Here is a 17,780-nt window from a genome sequence, read left to right as displayed (position 1 = left end):
CTGCTGTATTGCCCAACCGCACAAAGACATGGCAGCCTCAGGAGGAAGTATTTCCAGAAATACAGCCATCAACTCGAGACAGTGACTGTGACAACCGAGCTGATGACCCTCCTATCCCCTTAAGCTGGACGACCACTTAAAACCCTTCAAAGTCGCCTGACGCACTAGAGCGTCAAAGTGCGCAGCCCTGACATATCTATTAATAACTTCGGAATGGATCAAGGTATTAACTTACTTTTTTTTTATGAAAAAGCTGCCATTCGACTGCATAGACTGTGTTAACTTCGGCGAATGATAAGCCTTCCATAGTTTAGTGCAAATCTATAGCATTATTATTATAGATTTTACCGCAAAACAAAGACATTGTACTTTATTTTATCTAATGATATAAAATGCTGTTGGTGTGTGTAAACCAATCACAAAGCTGTGTGTGTGTGTGAACCAATCACAGACCTGTGTGTGTGTGTGTGTGTGTGTGTGTGTGTGGTGTGTGTGTGTGTGTGTGTGTGTGTGTGTGTGTGGTGGAACCAATCACAGACCAAAAACAAAGAATGATGTTGTCAGATGTCATTGGAGTAAAAGGGGGGAGGGGTGTGAAATTCCTACAGCCAGAGCCTGTGGCACCTAATGACTGATGAAAAGCACATCAATCATTCAAATGCAGTAAACAGTTCCATCTAGTGGTGTTTTTGGATATTACTCCATTTATACAGAATAGTCCATTCAAATGAACGGTTTTATTTCTTTTATATTTTCTTATGTTTTTCAACCAAAAAAAAAAAAAAGGTATGGTGACTATAGTCACAGAAATGTAAATAGTTGTTTTGTTTCTTTATATTTTTTCACCCAATTTCTTTTGAAGTTGTTCTAAAGCCTTTGAGGAATAAATATTTGTTGTAAAATTCATTATTCATTTATGTTTAATATTTTTTATATAATAAAAACAACAAAATTGAATTTCCGTTTTTGTATTTTTTGGTGATATATCACATAAGAACATGTACAAATGTCTCAAGAAGTGTATTTACAATGCATCCACATTGTAGATGAGAATCTATAGAATCCAGAAATATGACTCTCTTCACTCTGCTATGAAAATTGACCATTCCAGAAGCCAAAATATCAAAATAGTGCCAGGCGGACTTAAGACCCCTTAGACCAAGAAGGGTTAAGGCCGCTACCCAGCCCGTCAGGGAGGCGTCTGTCGTTAGCAGCCTGCGACAACAAGACACACCTAGAGTGGGACCCAAGGTAGAAAACCGGGGTCTGAACCACATAGAAAGGGAACGAAGCCCGAGGCAGGAACAGCGGTACACCCAACTTTTAGTTAGAAACCTCTGCTTCCTAAAACACCAAAGGCAGCGGGGAAGGAGAGGATTTGTGAGGGTACCGGGAGGGGCGTAGTGAATAGGACATGCGCCCCATCCCGAGGGGAGCTACCCCCACCGGGTTAAGTGCAAGACACTCAGGGTTTTTTCCTCCTTGAGATAACTGCCCTGAGGTCTTGCTTTGGAGGCTGTCGGGGGCGACAAGCCTGTCCCCAGTCCTGACGAGGGACAGGCTTTTTGAGTTTTTGAGCCTCTCTTCTAAGAGCACCGGGGTGGGACTGGGTGGCCGATGGCCCCGCCCCCTGAGTGTGGCGAGGGAAGAATTGCCCAAACGCTTCCTCATGGCTTTTTGCCTCCTGGAACCTGGAGATAACCGTAGTCATAGCGTCTCCAAAAAGCCCAGAAGGCGAAATTGGGGCATCAAGGAGAAAAGTTTTATCTTTTTCCTTGATGCCTGATAGGTTGAGCCATAAATGTCTCTCCGTGCTGACCAATGCGGACATAGACCGGCCAATAGCACGGGCTGTCTGCTTGGTCACACGAAGAGACAGGTCCGTAGCTCGACGAAGCTCAGAAAATGCTTCCTCGTCGAGCGCGGAACCTGCACTCAGGTCCTTAAGCAGATCAGCCTGGTATGTCTGCAAGACCGCCATGGTGTGCAGGCAGCACCAGCCTGACCCGCCGCTTGATACGCCTTCCCCACTAGCGTGGAGGTGGTCCTGCCACAGCATGAGTAACGACGTCTAGCAATTCCTTTGTTGATTTATCAAACCCGGAATGCCCGGAGGTGGATAGCTCTATCTCCGCTGAACCAAATGAGTCACGGTCTTCCTCATGAACTGAAGAGGCGCCGTAGCGCGCTTCAAGATCACGGGAAGGACCGGCTGGATCTGAGGAGAGAGCGAGCGAAAGGGACAAACCCGTCTCTCGCTCCTCTGCCAGATCCATGCGAGAGCCCCACGAATGAAGTGTGGGCGCTGACTCCCGGAAGTGAGCGAGGCGAGCGCAAAGCATTTTGCCCGAAAGCAGATCACAATGCTCGCACCTGCCCTGCCCCAATGAGAGCAGCATGCTCTTACCCCAAACAAATGAAACAAAACTGATGCGTGGCCGTTTCGGGCATAGAGCGGAGACAGGGAAACATGCATCGTTTGCCTTGATTCTCAGTCATTTTTTATATATATATATATATATATATATATATATATATATATATATTCTTTTCTTTTCAGAGGAAACAGAAAGGAGAAAAGGTATCAACTGCACACTGCCTAACAGAATCTAACTCCTAACAGAGGAAAGAAAGTTTGACAGATTGTGAAAGCACACATCACAGAATGGCTCTGAAGACGAAATGTGTGATGATGCACCGGTGACGCATCTATTTATAGCCACTGTGCCAGGTGCGTCCAATGATTACATCGGCAGAGGCTATAAATTCCAGTCAATGTTCATTGACGTGTTGCATACATATTCACAGCTGGTCACACTGAGACGTGTTCCCCGTAGCGCTTAGCAAAAGCGCAGCATCATAGTGAAGCTTTTTGTAAAGGGAACTATATATGTGCTTCCTATGGCATCTTATTGTAGAATGACTCATTATCTGATGACATTGACCACAGAGACAATCAGTAAATATTCTAGTGGAGCCATCCATAATAAATGGCATCTCAAAACATTTACCCATTCCACGCTATTGTGGGTCTTCTTTTTTATTTTTGGCTTTTTTGCCTTTATTCATTGTTAAGTAGACCTGATTGTGAATATTTTTTGCAGAATTAAGATTAAGTTTTGACATAGACTCACTGCAACTTAACGTCAACTTTCAGCTTGAAACTTTACAACATCCTATACAGATGTGATTTAAACCTGGCAATGTAAAATGCTTTTGCTCTCACCATATCTCTCCTACAAGTTTAGTCACAAATAGCAAATTGTGACTCTTAAGCTTTGATTTGTCATGTACTGTAGGGTAAATCTGACCCAGTAACAATATGCATCCAACCAACAAAACGGTATATCCATATATAGATAGAGCAATATAGATGTTTTCCTACCAGTTTTGGGGTCAACAGTGAAGTAAGGCTGCCCTTGCAGAATACTGTAGATGATCTTGGCACTGTTCCCATAGGTGGGGTCATCAGCGTCTGTGGCACTGATCTGCAATAATGACGTTCCTGGGTGGACAAACAATATTTCTAATGAATAATGTTTAATGCATTCACATACTTTGAAGAAACTTTGAAACTGTAGCTTGCCAAGCTACTCATAAATTAATTAAACTTTATGTCTAGCTACTTAAAAAATTATTACAAAGAAATAATGCTAGCTATGCTACTTGCAAAAAGTAGCTAACTACATTTAATGCTACTTCATAGGGAAATATATGTATTTTTTTCATATCAAACTATACAATTATATCAATTAAATATAGCAACATTTTCTGTTACAAAAAATAGTGAGGGTTTTTGACAATGACAAAATGAATCACAATTAGGGTGACAGCATACAGATACAACCCAATAAAAGTTGTAATTGGAATACATCATAATTTATATAACCAATTCGAAAACATAATAATGAACAATAGCATTTAAAAAATTATTTTGCTATAAAAATATGTTTTTGTCATAATTATTGTTTTTTAATCAGAGCAAACTGATTCACTAGAAAGAGTCAACCTTTGAAACGTTATGTACATGAAAGCAAGGAAATTTTAGAAGAGTGCATTTGATTACTGCCTCTGTAAGGCTGCCTGCGCAAACAATGTGATATTAAACATAACAATGTAGCTTGATGTTTTTTTTAATTACTTCCCAACATGGCTTGCTAATACTAAGATTTACATCTATTCCCATGAATGCATGCCACAAGCATGTTCCAATTCCTTGGCAAACTGAAGCAGATGCGGTTCTCATATGCCTTGATTTTTCTTTTGATAACTCAAGTGATTCATCTCATCCCTCCTTGATGTGTGCCTTGTTGAATTCACCTGTCACGAGCCTCTTCTTCAAATCTTAAAGCATCTAATGAAATTATAAATTGTGAAGCTTGGACAGTGGAGATAATACTGCTCTAGTCTGAGGCACATTCTTAGTTTAAAAAAGATCAGAACCTTGACACAAAAGAGAAAAAGCACCTGGCTCTAGAATAGCCCCTCTTTAATAGCCAGAGACACCAGTAGACTGGAGTGGAATGGTCTTTCAGTGGTGCTAGTGATTAATCCATCACAGGCTAGGAAGTGGGATCAGGGAGCTTACCAGCTCAGTGGTGGTGTTTGTGTTATATTTTATAAGACTCAGACTCATGATGCACAGTATCATTGTGACGTGCTGCAGGGCTGATGTGCATGGCCATTGATTCAGTCTACAAGCTCTGCATGTGGATTACTTATATATTAGATTGGGTAACACAAAACTATTTCACACTGACAATAAAAATGATATATTTAGTGTAAAAGAAGGTAAACACAACACTGTGCTGGTGTTTGTTTTTTAAATGCAGCTAAATTAGTGTGGAAGCTCTTCAGAATAATATTTTTTGAAAACTTAAATAAATATAGTCACCCAAATGAAAATTCTCTCATAATTTACTCACCCTCATGCCATCCTAGAGATGTTTATGGCTTTCTTTCTTCTGCTGAAAAAAAAACAGAATTTTTAGAAGAATAGCTCAGTAGGTCCATACAATACAAGTGAATGTGAACAACAGACCTTTCAAGTTCCAAAAATCACATAAACGAAGCATACAAGCTATCCAGTGGTTTAATATATGTCATCTGAAGTGATGCAATCACTGTGGGTGAGAAAACATTTTTCAATCCCTTTTTACTATAAATCTCTCAATTTCACTTTCAGAATGTGAAAGTGGAGATTTATAGTAAAAAATTACTTATATATTGATCTGTTTCTCACCCACACCTGTAATAATTCTGAAGACATGGATTTAACCACTAGAGTCATATGGAATACTTTTATTCTGCCTCTATGTGATTTTTTAAGCTTGAAAAGTCTGGTCACATTCAATTCCATTGCATTGTATGAACCTACATAGCTGAAATATTATTCTAAAAATCTTTGTTTGTGTTCATACTCATAAACAAAGTCATACACTTCAGGGATGGCATGAGAGCGAGTAAATGATGAGAGATTTATAATTTTTGGGGGAACTATCCCTTTAAAGCAAGTCAGTTGACTCAGCGGCCATCTTTGTAATGCCTCTGGGCAGCTAAATTTGTATGTAGATAATAGACATACAAGTGCACCTCCAATTGCCTTGAATGAAGAGAGACCAAAATCTCCCAAAGTGTCTTTAAAGATTATGCTTCAATAACATATTTTAAATCAGTAATAAAATCTGACAACAATGGTATCATAAATGTTGCTTCTTCAGCTTAAACCACACTAAAAAGTGTATCAAAAAGATAATTTAATATTTTTAAATGACAGGTAGGATTGCCACCCATCCTGTAAAATATGTGATCATCCCGTATTTAAAGATGAAATGATGCACCCCATACGTATCTAATCAATACGGCACACGATTTATCCCGTATTTAAGCCGATTCGATGGTGTCATGGCAAAATCATTCAAGACAGTTAATTTAACCTTGATATTCCTTGGAATTTGTGCCTACGAGAGGTAAGGGACTGTCTGATAAGTCCTCACATTTTGCTATATCTGTTGATGGTGTGGTAAGGGACCATCTGAAAACTTCAGCCAGCAGCACCCCCATCAACAAATCTAGAGAAATTGTCCAATATTTTATAACTTCAAAAGTGGCAACCCTACTGACAGGCAAGACTTCCATTCCTACTGCTGCTATATTGAGCAGTACAGGTTCTCCTATTCATTGTCCTACAAGTTATTCGTCTACACCAATACAGTCTCTGGTGTGAGTGAATATATTTTCATGGAGATATTGGTATGAATTTGAGACTATTATGTTGGAGTGTGTAATACTCCAACATAACTAAGGGGTTCCTGAAAACACTTTTTCTCTTTCTAAACAACAGACAATACACAGCATCCCCTTGAGAGGCTTTCTATTAGAAACCATAGATTTAATAAAATCACACCATAAATCCAACCAGCAGCGCGATATGAGCTCCAGTCCAAGCCAGCAAGGCTCAGATCTGCAATAGGACTCTATAGTGCTGCTGAAACTGATGACCTAGCTTATAAAACCTTTGCTCTACTGACAAAATGTTCTCTTGCTTCCTTAGCACAGCACCAGACAACTCCTACTACAGCCCAGAGGTTCTGACCATTGACTCACCGATGTCTGCCATCTCAGGCACAGAGGCTGAAAAGGGGCCATCTGGGAACTTGGGGGCATTGTCATTCACATCCTGGACCTTGATGATGAATTCAGACTCAGGTTCCACAGCTTGGTTGGTGAATCGGTCGATGGCTTGAGCATGGAGGACATAATGGCTCTTTTTTTCCCTGTCCAGGCTTTTCTTTGCATGAATGTCACCTGTTATCTCATTGATTATGAATATGGTAGAGGCACCTTCTCCAGAGAGCAGATACTGGACCGAGCCATCACCTTTGTCTGAGTTTGAGTGTAACTGAAAGACAAAAGAAAATATGTTTTTTTTTTGTTTATTTTTGTTACACTGCTATTTCACCATGACCCAATATGAATGTACTGTGGAGTTAAACCACATGATTGCTTAGTTTAGCACATCCTGTATGTTGGAATACCGATTAGCTGGCTGTATTTTAGAATAGTTTAGATATTTAAATAAGAATGATTTAAGATTCTACACTGTTTCTATAAACTAGGTCACAAATCAAATAAGCATATTTGTAAAATTGGCTTTATTAACTATTTTGTTCAAAAGGTCAGATTTCCTTGCTTCTATTCAAGCACACAAGATGCTCTTGGACCATTCTCCAGCCATTCTGGGATAAAATGGATCGTAAGGTTTTGCAAAAACTTGTGAAGTCCATGTAAACTGTAGTGCACGTTTTCCTTATAGTAACAGGGGGACACACAAAATACAAAACAATTATGAAATTCATGTTCATTTTAAAAATAGAAGCATTTTCGCATGGACTCTGGAACCCCACAGTATGTAGTACTTTCATGAGTTTGCATGTCCACTGAAGTGGAAATGGTAAACATATTGTTAAGGGTAAACAAATTGGGTTTGCTGTCCATAAAGGAGAGGCTCGAAGTTTCCCTCATTCAGGACTACTTAAGTAATGTTAAATAAGGTTAAGAATCAAGGAGAAGAAGTGGTGGTGGAGGAATGCAAGTAGAATAGTCATGTTAATGCATGGTAAGCAGCTGCTTATTTGTGCTTGCATTATTGACAGGACAAGCTTGACAAGCTCCTCTTGAACCTTTGTTTAGAACTCAATTTTGAACCCCACTGTGTACATATTCACTGTAACAAATGTCTGTAGTTTTCACAGCATTATTATTCTATAATGAACAAATGCGTACTGTAAAACCTGTAAAGCATCAAAGTTAAATTTATTTGGAAGGGGAATTCTACAGTAAATATTTTTTTTTCCTGTGAATCACAATACAGTTATTTTGAGCAGGGTTTTTTGTTTGTTTGTTTTTTTCAACAGTAGAAACAATAATCTGTCTTTGCTGATGGAACACTATGCACATTCCAACACAGACGTTTTCTAGTTTTTGTTATCACGCAGGCAGAGGAGGATCCGACATGTTTATAGCCTCCGTAACATTAACAGTTACACAAATTATGGGAGTATAACAATATGCTGATGGCCATCTGCTTTTCTCCACACTATTTTGTTGCAACAGCTTACTGAAACTATTCCACACTTTCTTCAGCCTATTCCAGACTTTAGCAATGTAACTTTGATCATTATTTTGCAATGCTATGTTAATCACAGTTTTCTTATGTAAAGTTACTTGTGTGTTTAACTTTAAGAGTGCACTGGGAGAGAGAAGTAGAAAGAGGCCCCCTCCTAATATTACCAAAAGAAAATATTTGCACATGAAATTCTGTTAGATTTTGTTATCTGGTGACATTTAGTTGATATCATTATCAGTTTGGTGTAGGAGTAACATTATTGAATAAAAGTTAAATTGGAATAGTGTGTGTGTGTGTGTGTGTGTGTGTGTGTGTGTGTGTGTGACAGGGCAAGCTCCTGTTAATCAGAGCAGCTTATATCCCTGGATGCCTGAATGGGAGCAGATTTACTGTCCAGACAGAAAATACCAACGGGGAGTGGAAACTCCACACCGAGATAGTGGAACAAATCTGGTTGAGATTTTACAAGAGCAGAAGTGGACAGTGCAATGTCACTTCTACTTCTCTCTGAGTCACCCAGCCCACCCTTGGTCTGAACGCGATGGCACAAACATGGCCCAGAATGCGCCTGTATGCGTTTCAGCCGGTTTCTCTGCTCCCGGTAGTCTTGGCCAGAGTTCGCCAGCAAGGGGCCTGCCTCTTACTGATAGCGCTGCGCTGCTGAACAGGATATTGTCTCGGAGATAATATCTCTCCTTGACGGCTCGACTTGGCCGATTCCGTACAGGAGGGACCTTCTGTCTCAGGCACAGGGGACAATATTTCATCCCCGGCCCGAGCTGTGGAACCTTCATGTTTGGCCCCTGAAGGGTACCAACTGAGGGACACTGGGCTTTCGCATTAAGTTATCGAGACCATTCTAAGTGCTAGGGCTCCCTCTACTAGATGAAGTTACGCTGATAAATGGGGTGTCTTTGAAAGATAATGCAGATCCAGTTAACTGCCAGATTGCTTCAGTTCTGGACTTTCTGCAGGAAAAATTGTCAGCAAACACATGCCCCGCCACTCTCAGGGTTTACGTGGCCGCTCTATCGGCTTGCCACGCCTTGATTTATGGGGTGCCGTTGTGAGACATCCTCTTCTCGCTCGCTTCGTTCGTGGAGCCATGCGACTGAGACCTCCTGCTAGGACCAGGATCCCTTCATGGGACTTAGCAATAGTCCTTGAGGGTCTGGTTGAGACCCCCTTCAAACCTCTAGAGTCAGCGTCTGATAAACTTCTGACTCTCAAGATGTTTTTTCTTATGGCAATTACTTTTCTAAATAGAATTGGGTTTCTACAGTCTCTGTCTGTCTTGCCAGCCTGCTTAGATTGCCAGCCTGCTTAGAATTGGGTTTCTACAGTCTCTGTCTGTCTTGCCAGCCTGCTTAGATTTTGCCACAGGAATGGCTAAAGCAATTTTCCACCCTCATCCTGACTACCTGGCTAAGGTTCCTTTCTCGACTGTACAGCCAGTCACTCTCGAAGCCTTCTGCTCCCCGCCATTTGCAATGCTGGAGCAGGAAAGACTTCACAGACTTTGTCCAGTCTGTGCCTTTCAGACTTCTCACTGCACTAGCCAGTGGTGTATGTCAGGGCAACTATTCGTTTGCCATGGGGGCTGCAACAGGGGGCGGCCACCAGCAAGCAGACTATGTTGCATTGGGTGAGGGACGCTATTGCCCTGGCCTACGAGGCACGTGGTCAAGATTCGCCAGTAGGTATCAGGGCTCTACCAGAGGAGTTGCCTCCTCTAAAGCCATGGTTAGAGGTGTCCCTCTGCAGCGTGTTTGTGATGCGGCAGGCTGGTCCTCTCCGCACACATTCATAAGATTTTATAGTTTGGATGCCACTCTGCGCTCTTATGTTCTTGAGTCAACATCACAAGATCATGTCTGAGTTCTCTCACGCTCTTATGAGCACACTACACAACTGTAAGAGGTCCGGACATCCACAGTGCGGCGGCGTGGGTATTCTCGTTCCCAAAGCGCAATGTCAGCGCAGCATCAAAGTGTAGCTTTTTGACAGGGATTACTTAGTCTCGGGTTACTTAACTGTAACCCCTGTTCCCTGATAAAAGCTGAACGAGATGCTGCGCTTCATTGCCGCACTGGGATGCCCCACGACTGCTCTTCAGACAAAATACCTGACAATTCACCTGTGACGCATCTATTTATAGCCCTGCTACAGGTGCATCCAATGATGTCACCAGCAGAAGCTATAAATTCTGGTCAATTTCATTGATGTGTTGCACACATATTCACAGCTGGTCACTTCTAAAGTTGTTCCCAAAGCACTAAGTCAGCGCAGCATCTCGTTCCGCTTTTATCAGGGAACAGGGGTTACAGTTAAGTAACCAGAGACGTACATTTTTATACTGTGAAAATATCTTTCATTTAACCAAAATTCTATTATCATCAGCAAGCTAACTGAGTGATAAGTATTATGGTGTCAAAATAAAAGTCCCTCAAGAAATATGTATGAATGAACCTGCCGTTGTCCATGTTTCCCATTCTATTCCGACAACAAAGTATGTAAAAAGGATGTACTCATAATTACCACTTCAGAAGCAGGAAGTAGGATAATTCCGATATCACATGAAGGCAGCATAAGTGCGCTTCCAAGTTCCAGGTGAGCAGAAGGACTGGCAAGATGGTCCAATGAACGAATGAGTCCCTCAATCCACACATTCATCAGGGACTTCATGGAGTATGACTGGCAGAACAACTGATACCAGGTGTGACTGTTCATACATTTTTAATACTTTAATACTTGAATACTCTCCAAATATACATTACATTAAACTTCAAGTTTATTTATAGACCTTATTCACTGTGTGTGTGTGTGTGTGTGTGTGTGTGTGTGTGTGTGTGTGTGTGTGTGTGTGCCATTGCACCATGCTACTGCCCTTTATGTAGTGTTGCCAGTAGTAGAGACATTTCATAGTATTTTGAATGGGAAGTAATGAGTCAACAAAAATGGTCATTGAGCCATCAGCCTTGTCTATACATTTCTACATTAGTAACTAATTCCTTCCACTGCAGGGAAGAAGACTTCAGCCCAGGAATAAGTATCCAGTTCAGGAAGAAGAATACAGTTCAGGAACAATAAAGTATCCTTAGACATTTTATTGTTTAAAATTCTACAGTTTTTGGTTTATATTTATTTTGTGTTTTTATGCATTTCCACTTTTAACTGAACATTTGAATTGCTTCTAGTGCTTGGATTTTACTGTTTTGTTTGTAAAAATATCTTGTGTGACAAGAGTTTTCTACAAAGTGATGTGTTTGTGTGTTTTTTCACATTGAATCAATGTTACTAGGATACATGTGACTGTCAGCAAGTCTCAGAAAGCAAATGAAAAACAATAGAGGACTTGCACACATCTTTATGTTTAACGTCTTGGTTACTATCGTAACCTCCGTTCCCGGATGGAGGGAATGAGACATTGTGTCGATGTAGTGACACTGTGGGTCTCTCTTGAGAGCCTTGGTTACCACTTATCTTTGAGAAAAGGCCAATGAGAATTGCTGAACAGAATTTGCATGCCCCTCCCCCGGACATTTGAGTATAAAAGGAGGGAAGCATGCATCTGTTCAGACAGGTTTTGAGCTGAGGAGCCACTACATCGACACAACGTCGAGTGAGTGACAGAAGGGGAAAAACTCCTTCCCTTTGTTTTTAATTTTTCTTTTATATTTGTCTCTGGATATAGTCAAAGTAACTAAAACTTTCAATAATTTTAAAACTCTCTAAATATGCTTGAAAGATTAACAAAACAATTTCAGGCCATGCAAGTTACCCATTGTCTGGGTAACTTGAACAAAGAAAAATGAGTTGTATGTTCAGGAAATTAGTGTTGTTGTTTACAAAATAATAATTTTTTACAAAATAAAGAATGTTTACAAAATGAAAAATACAAAATAAAATCTATATAGTGCCTATGTATTTTCAAATTTAAAATGTTGAAATTTGAATGAAATTATACAATAAATGTCATTTTTGTAAGAAAAACAGTGACTTCATTTTACAGTATGTAATTATTTTATAGTTATTAATTTACAGTATTACCATTAATGCAGTAACGCCTGTTACAGTAGTATAATATTTGCTGTGATAACAAAATACAGCATCCTATTACTCTGATAAGAATTACATACTGTGGAATGTACTACAGCAACTTACAAGCTAATTGCTGCCAGCCAGTTACTGTACATTTCACAGAGTTCTTTTTACAGTGTAGTAACTCCATATAGTAAAGCTGTATTTGTCAGTTGTTTTACCTGTAAATCAACTCATTTTTAAGAAAATGTAAGGGCATAGACCCAGAAATAAATGATCAAATTCAGAAGTGATGAAATAAAGACAAAGAAACACTCCTGTCTTAAATAATGCTTCTAAAATATGCAAACCTGTACATTTGGGGGGATGAGTGAAGAATTGCAAGTCTCTTGTACAATTCAAGCTTTTGCATTTGTTTTTTTATGACACATTTATCACAGTAATGATGGTAGCATGTCCCAGCTCCTGTCACATAAATCTCTTGGTTTGCAATTAGCATACTATTTAAATACAACTCACATTACATATTAGAAATGAGCAGGAGGATATCCAATGTGTTCTGAGGAAATACTTGCAAAGTAAATGTTTGTCACTCAATTTCCACAGACTGAAAAATGACTAACAGCATACACTTGCTGTAATTTCCCATTTCTGCATTGCAATATAAATTCTTTCATGATAGATTTTTAATACATGGGTAAAAAAGCATGGTAGATACTCAGCTACAGTGACACTTTGAGGCTAAAGCCTGTGGGTCCCAAGTCCCAAATAGAACAAATATATACAGTACCTTCATTACAGGGGTGAAAGGATACTTTCTAATAAACACGGGTTAATTCCACCACATTTCTATTAGTTATGAAATAATATATTCCATCACAGAATATTGACTATGCTTTGAGGTAAGAATTTTCTATGATGCGGTCTAAATATCCAAATAAGTAGTTTGGATATTTAGACCGCAGAGAAAATGTGCAGCCTCTAGCTATCACGCTGATGCTTCAAAGACCTCATTCTGTTAATAGCTCCAACCAGTCTGATGTCCTAGGGCAGACAACATACCCTTACCACATACATTAAAAATACAAATATAATGAACATACAAATTAAGACTGTGGCAGGGCCTAATACGGGACACGTTGTGTAGGATCACGGCCCGGCCCTGCCCTCCACCCTGCCACAAAGACAAATATAAAACAGACATTACCAACACTCAACATTTTAATGATATGACTTGATGTCAAACTATTAATTCAAGCCATCCAAAAACAATGTGCAAAGAAAATAAATTCAATAAGCTCCCCTATGCAGGATACTGACTCTCTCCATGCCACAGTATCTAAGACTAGACACTCAGTGTTTAAATTTAAAAAGATGCATCGCCACCACACTACTAATAATAGTGGTGCGTATATTGCAACAATATTCATATTTATACAGTATTATAAATAACCTGATATTTTAAATAACCTGAACTGTTTCATTGTTTTGAGTTTAATTAACTTGTCTCTTTAAATTTACAGGAACTTAAATGTAACTGAAACTGGGCAGAGGATTTCTATTTTCCAGTGTCCATTGCATGACACTCTACAGGGAGAGCTAATGTTAAAATTAAGTGAGTCTTTGTGCAAGATGAATGTAAAGAGGAGTATTTGTTAGTTTTTAAGGTTTTTGTGTGTGTGTGTGTGTGTGTGTGTGTGTGTGTGTGTGTGTGTGTGTGTGTGTGTGTGTGAGCGTGTATTTATCACTTTGTGGGGACCAAATGTCCCCATAAGGATAGTAAAACCCGAAATGTTTGACCTTGTGGGGACATTTTGTCATTCCCCATGAGGAAAACAGCTTATAAATCATACTAAATTATGTTTTTTGAAAATGTAAAAATGCAAGGTTTTCTGTGAGGGTTAGGTTTAGGGGATAGAATATAAAGTTTGTACAGTATAAAAACCATTATGTCTATGGAAAGTCCCCATAAAACATGGAAACACTACGTGTGTGTGTGTGTGTGTGTGTGTGTGTGTATTTATAATTTATAGTAGTATAATAATAATAGTTTATTGCTTTAATTGCTATGCTTATAAAACCTAGTGCTACATATTAGCATGATGTCAGCATGCTAGAATTCACTTTAAAAGCTAGTCCTACCTAGTTAGGTTCCCTTTACTTGAAGTATTTAAAGGTGTATTCAGTAATTATTCCTCATTAAAAAGTGTATAGGAAAGACATGCATTTTAATTTTGCAATATATGTAGGAAATAATGACCACTCACATTGAAATGAAGACTCCAGTCATATAAGAGTGGGAGTGGTGTGGTGTAGTGGGCTAAAGTACTAAAACTGTTAAACAGAAGGTTGTCGGTTCGATCCCCACAGCCACCACCATTGTGTCCTTAAGCAAGTCACTTAACTCCAGGTTGCTCTGGGGGGATTGTCCCCGTAATAAGGGCTTTGTACGTCGCTTTGGATGAAAGAGTCTGCCAAATGCATAAATGTAAATGTAAATATCAGTATCCTTATAAAAGCTGTTTTATTCTACATGGAGTTGGTCTGCACATGGGGGTTCCCATGGTAGAATCACATGACAATCTGAATACTACTTGCTTAATTTCAGTACCCATCCTGTTATTTGACACTTTCACTCATTGATTTAATAATCATGGCTGACTGTGAATACAAAATGTCTGCAATGCAATCTGAAACTGAAAACTACTGATTTAAAATTATGCTGCATCCAAGCTGCTAGGTGTCATTGTACTGTAAGTCTGACACAAAGACAAAAGTTACTGAGTGCACCATTAAGTTGATCTTACATAGTAATTTTAAGTTCAGCCAGAGTTAAATTTAGACTTGTGTGTGGGTCGAAGCAGTTGACCACATGGTTACTTATTTGGAGCAGTAAGTGTGCAATCTTTTTCTGATTTGAGACTATTCTATTGGACTCAGCACCTAACAAACATTGCTTTGGTGTGTGCATGTTTTTACAAACATTTTGACTATTCATTTTATTTGTACATGTTAATAACTGCAAATGCTATTATATTAATATAAATTCAGAAAAGACATATATGTTTATAGAAAAACATCATGAAAGCTCACTTCTGTTCAAGTCAGCCTTCAGTAAAGCACCCTGTAAAATTCATATACAAAACCATCTGTGGCACATACTTCATTAGTCATACATATGCCGTGCACATACAATTATTGTTATGTTCATTGCGAAATATGCATAATAAACAGCAGAAAGCTTGAAGTAGTGATGCACAGGGAGTTGAATAAGAGCCCCAACCTGAGACTGAGATACACAGCAATTTTCAGGCCACTTATCCAACAATAAATGCAGCCATTTCTGTCACTAATGATCGCTAATATGGCCACACAAAAATAGCAATGAGTTTGATCCAAAAAAAAAAAAAACGGAGCAGCAGAAATTGGCAGAGCATAGCCCTTGGTGTGAAAAAAATAAAAAAAACACATTACTTGGCATGTTGCTGGGGTTGCTATTCAAGCAGCTTTCTTTTTCCCTCTGTGTTCTCATAATTCTTGGCAGCCCCTGTAATCCCACTGCTGTGAGCAATTAGTCAGAATGACGTTCACCTTCCAAACCTTTTCCCCTGGCTAAGAGGAACATTTACCTTCACTGATATATAAATATATATGGCAGGTGAGCCTGAAACCACACTACTCCTGGGGCTATTGCTTTATCTACAAATCTTTCTGTATGCCTGGTTAAAGCTGCAATGCAGCAAAGCACATATTAAGCCACACAGGCACATAGAAACATACACTCGTGCACAAAAAGACCAAAACCTATTGCTTGAGGATGCTCAACTCAACCTTTCATCTTGCTTGTGTATTCTCATATTCACCTGCTGCAACAGTGTGAAAGATTTGAAGAATCCTCCCACATTGTACTTGAAATGAAGTGACCCATGTTTAGAACCTGCCTCCGACATTTATCGTGAAATCATTTGTTTCACTGAGAAAAAAGGTTCGACATAGAGTATCATAATCATGTTTACCGATTATTCAACTCCTTAATCAGAGGATAAATTAAGCAAAGACTTTATAGGATATATCCCAGTGCTGTTCCTTTTTATTATGCAATTTTTATTTCGGAGTGACTATTTTCACCAGGTGTAAAAAACACCTGCCACACAGCTATTTGCACCCCAATAGTCTATTGCAAATTGGGTTGGGATCGATGCCTTTTTCACGCATCTATAATCGAAAGCTATTCCAGATGATTATCGATATACACTCACCTAAAGGATTATTAGGAACACCATACTAATACTGTGTTTGACCCCCTTTCGCCTTCAGAACTGCCTTAATTCTACGTGGCATTGATTCAACAAGGTGCTGAAAGCATTCTTTAGAAATGTTGGCCCATATTGATAGGATAGCATCTTGCAGTTGATGGAGATTTGTGGGATGCACATCCAGGGCACGAAGCTCCCGTTCCACCACATCCCAAAGATGCTCTATTGGGTTGAGATCTGGTGACTGTGGGGGCCATTTTAGTACAGTGAACTCATTGTCATGTTCAAGAAACCAATTTGAAGTGATTCGAGCTTTGTGACATGGTGCATTATCCTGCTGGAATTAGCCATCAGAGGATGGGTACATGGTGGCCATAAAGGGATGGACATGGTCAGAAACAATGCTCAGGTAGGCCGTGGCATTTAAACGATGCCCAATTGACACTAAGGGGCCTAAAGTGTGCCAAGAAAACATCCCCCACACCATTACACCACCACCACCAGCCTGCACAGTGGTAACAAGGCATGATGGATCCATGTTCTCATTCTGTTTACGCCAAATTCTGACTCTACCATCTGAATGTCTCAACAGAAATCGAGACTCATCAGACCAGGCAACATTTTTCCAGTCTTCAACTGTCCAATTTTGGTGAGCTCTTGCAAATTGTAGCCTCTTTTTCCTTTTTGTAGTGGAGATGAGTGGTACCCGGTGGGGTCTTCTGTTGTTGTAGCCCATCCGCCTCAAGGTTGTGCGTGTTGTGGCTTCACAAATGCTTTGCTGCATACCTCGGTTGTAACGAGTGTTTATTTCAGGCAAAGTTGCTCTTCTATCAGCTTGAATCAGTCGGCCCATTCTCCTCTGACCTCTAGCATCAACAAGGCATTTTCGCCCACAGGACTGCTGCATACTGGATGTTTTTCCCTTTTCACACCATTCTTAGTAAACCCTAGAAATGGTTGTGTGTGAAAATCCCAGTAACTGAGCAGATTGTGAAATACTCAGACCGGCCCGTCTGGCACCAACAACCATGCCACGCTCAAAATTGCTTAAATCACCTTTCTTTCCCATTCTGACATTCAGTTTGGAGTTCAGGAGATTGTCTTGACCAGGACCACACCCCTAAATGCATTGAAGCAACTGCCATGTGATTGGTTGATTAGATAATTGCATTAATGAGAAATTGAACAGGTGTTCCTAATAATCCTTTAGGTGAGTGTATATTGGGAATTTTCATATATAAATAGGCCTACCCATTGCATAATAGTCTGTCTTTTCAAACATATTTCCAACACAATTTTGGTAAAGTGTGAGTGGCAGAGTAAATTAAAGGGGATCGCAAACCGGACATGTCTAA

At 39.7% G+C, this 17,780-nt stretch overlaps 1 protein-coding gene across 1 annotated transcript in view; it reads right to left on the bottom strand.

Moving 5' to 3' along the window:
* LOC127649039 (cadherin-18-like) overlaps positions 1–17,780 on the bottom strand; it is a 113,383-nt gene that overhangs the window by 58,982 nt on the left and 36,621 nt on the right. Inside the window, exons 3-4 of the mRNA XM_052133925.1 lie at positions 6,607–6,901; positions 3,386–3,505 (exon numbers count right to left, since the gene is read on the bottom strand). Coding sequence (XP_051989885.1) covers positions 3,386–3,505; positions 6,607–6,901 — 415 coding nt within the window. The remainder of the gene's footprint in view (positions 1–3,385; positions 3,506–6,606; positions 6,902–17,780) is intronic.

The sequence above is a fragment of the Xyrauchen texanus genome, chromosome 9 (genome assembly GCF_025860055.1).
Source record: "Xyrauchen texanus isolate HMW12.3.18 chromosome 9, RBS_HiC_50CHRs, whole genome shotgun sequence".
Lineage (NCBI taxonomy): Eukaryota > Metazoa > Chordata > Actinopteri > Cypriniformes > Catostomidae > Xyrauchen > Xyrauchen texanus.
Note: the sequence above shows the minus strand (reverse complement) of the source record. Positions and strands in the feature narration are given on the sequence as shown.